We start from the raw sequence: 12,312 nt of genomic DNA, 5'->3' as shown, positions 1-12,312 counted from the left end.
TGAGAGTGGCCCCGCCCCGGCGGGTGGCCCCGCCCCCGGAGCGCTCTGGCGGAGGAGGCCGCAGGTTCGTTCGCTCATGCGGTGGTTTGCGATCGAAGCTAAGCAGGGCCGGGAGGGGGGCGAGTGTGGATGGGAGATGGGAGATACGTGTGGCGTGTGCGGGGCTTGGGTCACGGGGGGCCGTCCTCGGCCCCAGCCTCGGAGAGGGCTTATGGTGGACGCAGGGTTGGGCGTTGAGGCTCTTCTGGGGTGGCCTGGCCCCCGCGGCGGGGCCGGGAGGGCAGTGAAGGCAGCTGGGCGGGAGGAGCGGAAGCCCGCTGTGAAGCCTGGCCTGTGCTCCCCACTTTTGTGTATGAGTTTGGAGTGACCGGAGTGTGTCTGAATGTGGGGTCGTCTGTCGGTGAGGTGGTGGCGTTCTCTGGCCTGGATGCGGGCGAGCAGAGGAACTGATCCTGCTCCCGAGCTTTGCTGGTCGTGGCGTTGCTCATCTCTGCATCGTCCATCAGGTGTTCGAATCGACAGCCAGCGCTGGGATAACAGGAGGAGTTGTTACAAATACCGCTGGATGTCGGCTGCTTACAGAAACTAAGTGAAAATGAACAAAGAGAGACAAATCGAAGATGATGATGACGATGACAGTGATGAGTTCGAAGCCTTTATGGAGAATTTTAACCAGCTCGAGCTGCTGGAGACACACAGGCATTTGATTCCTGTAGGAACTCAGAGCTGTTGGTCAGGACAGTCAGATGATGACGACGATGAGCAAGAAAGAAGTGAGGAATGGTACGAAATGCAGGAAAAAAAGATGGAAAAACATCCAGAGAAGTTGCTGCTCTGGGCAGCTGAAAACAATCGGGTAAGGCATTTACTCGGTTCATATGAACCCCTGACAAGAATGTTATTTTGAGTATATTTGCAGTTTCATCCACAAACAAAAATGCACCTACACTTTCCTTTATCCCTTTGAACTATTTAGATCCAGTTTTGCAAGCCACTCTATGTAAAACATCTCCCTTTGTAGCCCCCACATGATAAAGTATGTCTGGATCAAAAGCTTTGGGAGCAAAAGCTTTGACTGCTGTTCAGAGTGAAAGCAGTAGCACTTTTCTTAAGCTTCTATAAACTGAAAGCATGCCAGGCTCTTCATGGCAAGTCAGCCTTCTGCTGGGGTGGAGAGGATGTCTCTGAACTTTTAGTTTCTGAAATCCATATGGACATAATGGGTGACTGTTTTCCTATATTTTTATGGAAAATAAAGCTTTTTATTCTTGGGAGTGAGGGAGAAATGCCCAAGATTCCTGCTAGGTTATTATGCCTTTATGTACATTTATTTTTACTCAGTGTCTTTCTTACATGCACACAAGCTCCATCTACATTTCTGTGGAGGTACTTATGTCCTCAGAGTAAATGGGGAGAAGGTGTAAGTTGAAGGTACTCTTAAGGCATCACAACTAATGCTCATGTTGTATTTCTTTAAAAACAACAACAACAAAATAACAAAAACCCAGCAACAATAACTGGTTTAATTTTAAAATTTCTTAACATAAAGCCATAGAACGTTTTGGGTTGGAAGGGACCTTAAAGCTCATCCAGTTCCAAACCCCTGTCATGGGCAGGGACATCTACTAGAGCAGGTTGCTCCAAGCGCCATCCAACCTGGCCTTGAACACTGCCAGGGGGGATAGGGCAGCCACAGCTTCTCTGGGCAACATGTGCCAGTGTTACCACCTTCACTGAAGAATTTCTTCCTAATAGCTAATCTAAATCTACCTTCTTTCAGCTAAAAGCCGTTCTCCCTCGTCCTGTCACTACCTGCTTGTAAAAAGTCCCTCTCCAGATTTCTTATATCCCCTTTAGGCATTGGAAGACTGCTCTCAGGTCTCCCCAGAGCCTTCTCATTGCACTTTAAGACTTTTTGAGACTGACAGAAATTGCTTTTCTGTAAAACTTTGGCACAGTAAAAGCTGTGCATCTTGCTGGCAGAGTTTCATACTAATTTGCCTGTTTTCTTCAAACAGCTGAGCACAGTGAAGAGGCTCCTTACGGAAAAGCTGGCTCCAGTCAATGCTCGTGATGAAGACCAGTACACTCCTCTCCATCGCGCTGCCTACAGCGGGCACCTGGACATGGCTTATGAGCTAGTGGCCCAAGGGGCAGACGTTCATGCACAGACAGTGGACGGCTGGACACCCCTGCACAGTGCCTGTAAGTGGAACAACACCAGTGTGGCCGCGTTCTTACTTCAGCAGGGTGCGGACATCAACGCCCAGACAAATGGCTTGCTGACACCATTGCATATTGCTGCAGGAAACAAGAATAGCAGGGAAACCCTTCAACTCCTGCTGATGAATCGCTATGTGAAGCCAGACCTGAAGAACAACTTGGATGAAACAGCTCTTGACATTGCCAGGAGGACTGATATATATCACTACCTTTTTGAAATAGTAGAAGACTGCATAAATGCTGTGTGCCCTTAAAAGTTGTGGTGACGCTTGTGAAAATGGGATGTTTGCTGCCTTCTGTTTGTGTCCTGCATGCTCATCCCTGGTGGTCTGTCCCTTTGCAAAGAGGTTTTCATTTAGCATACTTTAGTATTCTTCTCAGGCAAAATGTCACTTCTTGCAGGTCTGCTCAGTGGTTTCACTCATACTTGGAAGCATTTCTACTGTCACTCAAGGAATTCAGAAAGTCTTGGTAATTCCAGTGAGTTTCCATTTAATTAGTGCATATTGGGAGGGGCCTTTGTAATTGGTCTGTACTATTAAAGCAGGAGAGGAAACTGGAATATTTGTTTGATGTGAAAGAATTCTGGCTTGGTAATGCAGAGTTTGGGACAGCTCAACTTGAAAATTATTTTTTTGAGAAATCTAACTTTTTTAGACCTGCATGAAAGCTCAGAATGAATGTAACTTATTTGGGTGATACACAAAACATTCGGTGATCTTGGTGTAAGGCTTCGTATAAAATAAAATAATTAATCCTAAGGAGTTTGTTGTCATATTTTTAACTGAAAGCACAATTATCAATGCAACTGCCTGTTCATAAATCAAAATCATTAATCATAGAATGACAAAGGAATTGTGTTGGGTTTTTTTTCTTGGTACTTTCCAAGGAAGTGACTTTCTATAAAGATCCTGTTTATTTTTTGTTTGTGAATTAGATTAAGAAGTTTCAATGTCATGATTATGCCATTAATTAGAACAAATCAGCTTTGTACAGATAAACAGCCAACATACTGTTGTGTCTGACTGCTTACAGCTAATTTACTGCAGGACATATTTCATAGAATCAGCTATGTTGGAAAATACCTTTAAGATCATGGAGCCCAGCCTTTACCCCAGGACTGTCAAAGCCCACCCCTAAACCATGTCACTAAGGGCAAAGTGATCTCCCTTCATGCCTGCCACTGATGATCTGCAGTCACAGCCACCCCTCATCTGCTTCCTCAGTGGCCCCACACTATATAGCTGCTGCCTGTAACCCTCATGGCCATCCCTCCTCTCCTCTCAAGATCTCCCCTCAGGGCCACCCCTCACAGCCCATGGCTACTCCTGCTCTCACCTCATGCTCTTCTCTCATGGCCACCTCTCCTCTCGTGATCCTTCCTCATGGCTGCCCCTGCTCTCCCATCACATCTCATCACATCTCATGGTCGCCTGTCCTGTGCTCTCACAACCACCCTTCTTGTCCCTTCACGAATGCCCCACTTCACCCCTCACAGTTTCCCCTCATGGAAACTGTCCCACACAACATCCTTGTCTCTAAATTGGAGAGACATCAATTTGATGGGTGGACCACTCAGTGGATAAAGAACTGGCTGGATGGCTGCACGCAAAGAGTTGTGGTCAATGGCTCGATGTCCGGCTGGAGACCGGTAACGAGTGGTGTCCCTCAGGGATCAGTGTTGGGACCGGTCTTGTTCAACATCTTTGTCGGTGACATGGACAGTGGGATTGAGTGCGCCCTCAGCAAGTTTGCCGATGACACCAAGCTGTGTGGTTCGGTTGATACGCCGGAGGGAAGGGATGCCATCCAGAGGGACCTCGACACGCTTGTGAGGTGGGCTGATGCCAACCTGATGAAGTTTAACCATGCCAAGTGCAAGGTCCTACACCTGGGTCGGAGCAATCCCAGGCACAGCTACAGGTTGGGCAGAGAAGAGATTCAGAGCAGCCCTGCAGAGAAGGACTTGGGGGTGTTGGTCAATGAGAAAATGAACATGAGCCGGCTTCAGTGTGCGCTCGCAGCCCAGAAAGCCAACCATATCCTGGGCTGCATCAAGAGGAGCGTGACCAGCAGGTCAAAGGAGGTGATCCTGCCCCTCTACTCTGCTCTCGTGAGACCTCACTTGGAGCATTGTGTGCAGTTCTGGTGTCCTCAACATAAAAAGGACATGGAACTGTTGGAACAAGTCCAGAGGAGGCCACGAGGATGATCAGGGGACTGGAGCACCTCCCGTATGGAGACAGGCTGAGAAAGTTGGGGCTGTTCAACCTGGAGAAGAGAAGGCTGCGTGGAGACCTCATAGCAGCCTTCCAGTATCTGAAGGGGGCCTATAAGGATGCTGGGGAGGGACTATTCATCAGGGACTGTAGTGACAGGACAAGGGGTAGCGGGTTCAAACTTAAACAGGGGAAGTTTAGATTGGATCTAAGGAAGAAATTCTTTACTGAGAGGGTGGTGAGGCACTGGAATGGGTTGCCCAGGGAGGTTGTGAATGCTCCATCCCTGGCGGTGTTCAAGGCCAGGTTGGATGAGGCCTTGGGTGACATGGTTTAGTGTGGGGTGTCCCTGGCCATGGCAGGGGGGTTGGAACTGGATGATCTTAAGGTCCTTTCCAACCCTAACTATTCTATGATTCTATGGCCGCCCCTCCTGCACCCTCACAATTTCCCCTCATAGCCTTTAACGAATGCCCCACCTCTCCCTTTACGAATTCCCCTCATGGCCGCCCCTTCCATCCTGTCATGATCTCCACTCACAATTGCCCCACCTCTCCCCTCATGATCTTCCCTCATGGCCGCCCCTGCTCTCCCCTCACAGTCTCCCCTCATCCCTCATGGCCGCCTCTCCTGTCCCCTTATGATCTCCCCTCATACCTCATGCCTGCCCCACCTCTCCCCTCATGATCTTTCATGGCCGCCCCTGCTCTCCCCTCACAATCTCCCCTCCTCATGACCACCCCTCTCCTCCACTTTCGAATCCCCAAAGAGATTCCCTCATCCCAGCTCAAATATTTATAAATATTTAAAAACCTTACTGATATTTTCCCCCAGAATTCCTCAATTTCCAGACTATTTTCTTATTTGACACTAACTTTCTAATGGCTTGTATTTCTCATCCAAGGCGTTCACATCTGAGTTGGGCTTCCAGAAGTTCTGACTAATTTGGCTGCTGTAACTTAACCAAACTCAAGGTAATGGGCTGGGGGGTGGGTTTGTTTCTTAGGACTTGGTTTATATCTCATAAACTCCCACTACTGTGCGCAAAGTCTTGGTTTCAAGGAAGCCACTGCAGGGCCAAGATTCCAGCCCAGCGAGCAGGACAGCTTCTCTGTGGCAGCAGTACCGGTTGACTGAGGGCCAGCTGCTTTTCTTTCTCAGAACAGCTGCAAAACAAGGAGTCAAATCTACTTCAGTCTTATAAACAGTATCCCAAGCTGTTTAATAACGCTTTCATTTTGTGAAAAGTGTTATTAGAACCAAGCTAGTACTTTTGAGTAGATCTACATCCTCCTCCCAGTTAAACTGGGCTATACAGTCTTTATTTCCATCAATCCACCATTGCCTCAGGTGAGGACAAGACACCGCTTTAGAATGCAGGCCCGTGGTGACCCCCACACGGATACAAAGTGTTTGTCATGCCTGTGCCCACTTCTGAGCACGCTGACTCTGACTGACTCAACCGAGGAGCTTCGGATGCTGCACCCTGTGCCCCCAGCGGGCCTGCTGTTCCCTGGGGATGGCGACTGGCCACCCCGGTTGTTAACCGCCTGTGGAGGGGATGAAACAGTCCCCCTATGACGGGAAACAGAGAACCGATCCTCAGCGCCAGGATGCTCCAGAGAGCTGGCTCCGTCCCCCAGACAAGCCCGCCCCGGCTGAGACCCAGCCCCAACATGGCGGTGAGCGGCACCGCCCCAGCGGGCGGGGCTCCACCGTGCGCTCCAGCCGCGCTTGTTTCAGGCCGTAGATAGGCTGGAGCCGGTCCGCCCGCCTTCTCTCTGCCCCGGCGCGGCAACGGCCATGAGGGCGGCGACCAGGGAACTGCCGGCGGCGGCCGAGGAGGCGGGCAGCGATGTCCGCGGGCAGCGATGTCCGCGGCCAGGCGGAGGGAGGCGGGCAGGCGTGTGAGCGCGGCGGGGCCCCGGCGGCGGGGCTCGCCTCCCCTACCGTCCGTCCGTCCGTCCGTCGCGGCCTTCCCCCCGCATCCCCGGCTTGTCCCTGCGGGGGAACCGAGCCTTTACTCCCGCAGCTCCCCACTGGTCCCCCGTGGGCACCTTGTGCGGTGGTCCCTCGCCTCCCCGGGCACCGTGCACCCGGCCACAGCAGTGCCCTGCAGGCATGAGGAGCCCTAGTCCCTCTGTAATGGAGATCTCTTTCAGCAGGACATCTCCATGAAGACCTCTGTGCTTGGCAGTGCTTTGGGCTGCTCGCCATGGGCAGGCACAGTGGCCGTGTCTCCCTGGGGTGGCCTTGGCCCTGCCCGGGAGATCCACCTCACCCGCTGCTAGTTCTACCTGCCACCACCCTGTACTGCTTCATGTCAGGGAGCAGGGCCGTGCATTTTGTAAACAACTTGTTTTAAAAGTGTATTAAAGACAGAAGTAAAGCAGCAAAAAATGGCATTCAACAAAGCATGTCAGCATTCAGGGGATTTACAATAACCGGTTCTTTTGTAATACATTTTGCTAACAGGTAAGAAATCTGTGTATGTTGAGCCATCTAGGAGAGTTAAAGAACTACTTGAAGAAGAGCTTTATATTCAGAAAGAAGCATGCTATGTTAAACATCCAGTGGCAGGTAATACTCCTTACCAGCAAATGGCGTAGCTGGATTTTACCATATATGTTCTCATGGATGTTACAAAGGCTTAAAGTACTAAAGATAATATAGAAACGCCATAGAAAAATACTCATAACAGGAATATATGATCTGAATGTATAACAAGCTCAGTATATAAATGGTATTTATGGCATAATATTATATGCACAGCATAACAATACTATGTATAATAAGATCAATTAGATGCTGGTGTACAGATTGTTCAGCAAATTCCTTTTAATCTATATGCATCTGGAGAATTAGAGATGGTACCAAAGTGGCCTGGGCTCGGATAAACAGCAGATGTCAGGTTGGATGGTTACTTATTTACACAGCTTAGATCATTAGTAAGTTTATTGTTTTACACAAATTAGATGGTTAGTGAATTGTAACCTTTCCACAAAATAAATTAGCTTTTCTGTTTCATTTTAGTGGTGTTGGGTTTGTCTTGAGGGGGTTTTGTTAGGTTTCTCTGGGGAAGTGGGTGGTTGTTTTGTTGTTGTTCCCCTATCTTTTGATGAGGGCATTTCGTATTCCAGTTTGACCAGTAAATCATACTGGATGCATCAATGGTATTACTGCTTTTTCTTATCGATCAGCTGCATCCTGCTTCAGTTGGGAGTTTAGTAGTCTTAAGCTGTTCTACAGACAGTAGAGAGCATCATATACCTTCAGCAATATGAATTGCTCTCTGGAATTGTCAATCTCTTTTCATTAACTGTGGAGGAAGATTATAGTGTTCTGCTTAACTGCTTCTCATTACTATATAGTCCAAAAGCTACATTAATTCTAGAACAAGTTGAAGTAATCAGTTATAACATTATTATTGTGACAAATTATTAACAGAGGCTCTGGAAGGAATTTGGAATGTGAAAAAGAATTTCACCATTGGAAGCCTGAATCCAGTGCCACAGAACAGAAACAGTTTACTTTTACAGCCTCAATTCTACTCAAGACATACAGGAATGAAAAGTAAGAGTCAACAATAAGAAACTTTCTCTATAACACCTTAATTTAAAATTGCAGGGTAGTATTATTTTGTAATTCATAGACGTCTCACAGGACTGCAGTTATATGGTGTTATAGTAATCACCTCTGGGCACCTTTCTGCAGAGCTAACCCACCTCTTCGTTTAGTAAGTAGCTAACAGTCTTTGCTTAAGAAACACGTTTAGGAGTGCTGGGTGTTGAGCCACATTCATATTCTGAAACGTTTTATAAATGTCTAGAATAATCACTTGTTTCCTACTGGTAGGTGGTAAGTGTTGGTTTCATGTACATAATGAACCTAACGCGCCTTTCCTAATGTCCAACCTTAATGAATTCAAATGTTTGGAAAAGCCCTTCTCCAACACACTACTGAAAAGAGGTTGTTCTAGGCACCATTTCAAGCATTCTATCATTTGCCTGCAATGGTCAGCTGGTGCTCTGGAGCATCTATTTCTTTTTTTACAGTCTGTGGAGTGTGGCTTTTGTGGAGCTGGCAGATTTTAGCAGTCTCAGTGTGCCTGCCTTCTCTCTTTTAGTGTAATGTATTGACTTTGTAGTGGAAGGTGAAAGCTTCCAGTGCTAAGGAAACAGAGCTCATTAGCTTGGTAAGAGAATATCATTACTGCCATGAGCTTGCAGAATATATGAACCAGCATATTTTGCCATTAAATTAAGCTTCTTCCTATGTTCTCAGGGGATAGTTGTTTAAACATACAGCTAGCTGCAAGACTAGCACCTCCTTCTCCCTACCTTGGTCTTGTGAACTCTGGGGATAGTGCATCTTAGTTACAACAGCAGCATGAATTAAGTTACTGCTAGTACAAGAAGTGTTTTACCAGCACAGCCTTCTGCCATGCTGCCTTTACTGTATAGTTACTACTTGCAGGAATAGTTTGGTTACAGAGCAGGCTTAATCAGTGCCAGGTGTGAACTGCAGTCACTTCTGGTATGTACTTAAACAAAGAAAATTTTAGCCACACCACAGAAAATAGAACTAAAGAATGCCTCAGAGTTGTGAGATGTTGACATGATTTTAAAACTTATGTACCCGAGGCTTCTGGTGGCAGCACGTGGAGTTTTCAAAGATCCTGATCTCCACCACTTTGTTAAATTCCCTGGAGAAAGAACAACTTTAAACCAAAGCAGTTTATTCAAATTGATTTAGGTGCTGAAATGTATGGGATCTGTTGGTGTTCCTTTGTGAATTTAAATGTCCCTTTATTCCCAGTGACTGCTGCTAGAGACAAGTGGTGCTTGTCTCACTGCTGTACTGCGTGTTCTGCAGCAGAATAGACAGGTATCATGAGAGAAAGGGAGGCAGAAAAGATACAAGACAGGAGAAAATCAGGGAGCAATCTGGCTTCAGCTCCTAAACTCATCAGACCATTTCCATTCACATACCCTCTTCTGTGTAAGGAATAAGATGGTAAGATACTAACTGGGAGATGGAGTAGGTATAGGCTATATAAATGGGCAAGAGTGGTTTCTGGAGAGATGAGCCTACAGTGATTAGTGCCAGAAGGAAAGGCATCAAAAACATGAAAAGGAAGAAGCACAGACAGACACAGGGAATGAAAAAGGAGACATATAATAGCAAGTTAGGAATTCCTGAAGGGAACTGGAGAGAGGATAACACAGTTCAGCACCACAGAGATAGAAACTGTAAGAAATGAAGGAAAAAGATGTAGGAGAAATAAGTAGAAGAGCGAAAGAGTTAAAAAATGAATAAAATATATATACCTATGTTGCTGAATTTATTGAAGTTAATGTGTTGATTTTTGCTTCTCCCTTTTACTGCCTTTCCCTAAAAGTGAGTAGTGGATGAGGGGCTCACTGTGTGGTGTCTCATCCATTCTTAGAGCAGATCTTGGTTTTTTACAGATTACTGAACTTTAGTGCTGTGGAGACCTGAGCCTGTGTGTCAGATCAAACATCAAAATGACTAGCTGCCTTTGGAAGTGTAGATCTCTATTTTTAAGATTTTGAAGAAAGTTCTGCTTGGAAAAGGAGGTATTTTCTCTTTGTTGTTGTTGTTTCATTCATGTCTTCACACTGTTTTAATCTGATGTTGTAGTGGCCAAATGTCATCCATATTTCAGCCAGTGATGAAGATGTCCCAACAAAATGTTCTTACTGCTGTAAAACTCAAAGTTTTCATTGGCTTCTCTGTTGCAAAGTGATTGTAAGTTCCAGCAGAAATTGTAATGTCATTGAAGAGATGCCTTAAAATACCTTATGCTGAGTCCATTCATTAAACTGAGCAGTTTGGAAGCCAAGAGTTTGTGATTTGATATCTAGCTTGATTTAATACAAGTTTAACATAAATAAACCTCTCTATATGTGTCTATGTATGTAGGAGTTACCATAGTGTTGAAGAACCACAGAGGCAGCATGGGACCTGAAATAACCTGTCACTTAACTCTCACTCTTAGTCAATGGTACAGTGAAGTAATACCAAACAATCATTGGTTTGGTTTATCAAAGCACATAGGAAACAGATGTGGGTCTTCCTGGGTACTGCATAAAACCAGAACAAAAGGTAGCTTTGAAAGGCTGTGAATGACTGGAGGAGGTATCAGAGGGAGGTGTGACATCTGCAGCTACAGAATAGCTTCAGTGCTCTGGCAGCAGATGAGAGGTTGGAAGCTCTCTTCAGCAAAAAGTCTGAGCTGGCACAGAAGGACGTGCAGAATGAAGTGAAGAGGGATGGTAGTTGGAGACCCCCTGCTTTGGGAGAGGGAAGCTCCATGCAGGAGGAAGTGAAGAGAGATGGTAGATGGAGACTCCCTGCTGTGGGAGAGGGAAGCTCCCATTTCCTACCCTAGTGTGCTGCCTGGGGAGGTTTGTTGGGGGGATGGAGATCTGGGACCATGTAGAAAGCATGCTGAGTCTTGAGTGGAATGACTTTTACTCCCTGTTGCTCTTCCACATAATGCTAGGGGACACATGGAGCGTATCAAGCATGACTGCATTGCTGTAGAGCAAGTCAAGGACGTAGGTGCCCAGGGGTTTCTTCTCAATCCTACTGGTGAGGGGGTATGGCTGGAGGAAAGGATGGATCCTGTAGGTCAACTATTTGCACAGCTGGTGCTGAAAATGGGGGGTTGGCTTTTATGATGGTGGGATGTCCCCTCTTTGAGTATTAAGAGCAAATCGAAAGAGATAAGATTCACCTCAACAAATGGGGAAAAAGTTCTTTTTGTCCCATATCTAGAAGGATCCATGATTGTTTCGTAAGTGCTGTGACAACGTGAGAAATACCTAATAGTGATCTTTGCCGGGCCAGCCTGGGGAGGAGAACTATCAGAAGTGAGAGGGACGTGGTGAACCAGGTTGGTAGGCAGGATTTTTCCTGACCTCATGTTACTATCAGTTTGGCCATAATGATCAGTTTTTCATGCTTAGCAATACCCTATGGTTTCCATTGTCAGAATTCTTCCCAGACATCCCTCCAGCATGTTTGTGGGATAAACAAGTGCTGCTGTCTTTTTGAAAGAGGGAATTGTACAATGAAAAAAATAACTAGGATTGATGGAGAACTTAAAAATAGAGTTGAAGAGCTCCTTATTCCCAGTTCTACTTCAGACTGATAATTCACATCTTTCCTAAGGTGCAATCCTAAGAGGTGGAGGTGGGATTTGCTTCAGAGGCTCTCAGATCCTAAGGAGGTATCTAAACCACACTGAATATTGTTAGAAGGGAGGAGTGTCAGTGACAATTTTGTGAAGCTGAGCTTTGTTTCCCTTTGTTTTGTTTTTTTACCAGTTATCTGTGAATGAAATGGGATGTTTTTCATTGCCTGGAACTCTTCTCTGACAAGAAAAGTTTGGGTTTATTTTTGTATAAGTGAGAAGGAAAAAAACATCCCCTAACCCTTAGTTGGCTCCAGGCCAACTCTTTCATCATTTCCATTTGACTTGGAAAAACACAGATAATTGCACCTGAGGCACTGCAGGAATAGCTGCTTTTGAAAGCATTATCCTCACTTTGCAGATGCAAATTTATCATGAATCACACAGGAATGTGTGAAAAAGACTGGGTTTTCAGATAGAGGCTTTGATTATGCTTGTTGCATCTCACTTGTGCTCCTTGCTTTCTCATTCTTAGTTTCTGGTTTATTTTTCATGATCTTGTTTTCAATTTTTCCTGATGAAAAGACTTTCTGGGTCTTTCCTGGCTTCCTGCACTAGCTCAGTTTTGCTGCAACAAAGGCAGATTTGTGAATGTTGTTTGCTCCTTTGCTCCCTCTTCCTTTTTGTGCAGCTTTGTACAATGGAGAA

At 46.1% G+C, this 12,312-nt stretch overlaps 2 protein-coding genes across 2 annotated transcripts; both read left to right on the top strand.

The window, feature by feature from the left end:
• The first annotated feature begins 3 nt into the window (after positions 1-3).
• ANKRD49 (ankyrin repeat domain 49) lies at positions 4-2,984 on the top strand. The gene is made up of 3 exons (XM_080612301.1): positions 4-64; positions 507-856; positions 2,019-2,984. Exons 2-3 carry the CDS (start codon positions 596-598, stop codon positions 2,475-2,477), a joined length of 720 nt encoding a protein of 239 aa, XP_080468427.1. The 5' UTR covers positions 4-64; positions 507-595; the 3' UTR covers positions 2,478-2,984.
• A 3,261-nt stretch (positions 2,985-6,245) lies between these two features.
• LOC308219033 (uncharacterized protein C11orf97 homolog) lies at positions 6,246-8,818 on the top strand (the record flags this gene model as incomplete). The annotated part of the gene is made up of 4 exons (XM_080613570.1): positions 6,246-6,315; positions 6,918-7,022; positions 7,890-8,015; positions 8,727-8,818. The coding sequence occupies 4 exons, from the start codon at positions 6,246-6,248 to the stop codon at positions 8,816-8,818; spliced, it is 393 nt and encodes a 130-aa protein (XP_080469696.1).
• Between the last annotated feature and the right edge of the window lie 3,494 nt (positions 8,819-12,312).

This window comes from Psittacula echo (assembly GCF_963264785.1).
Source record: "Psittacula echo genome assembly, chromosome: 3".
NCBI classification, from domain to species: Eukaryota; Metazoa; Chordata; class Aves; order Psittaciformes; family Psittacidae; genus Psittacula; species Psittacula echo.
Note: the sequence above shows the minus strand (reverse complement) of the source record. Positions and strands in the feature narration are given on the sequence as shown.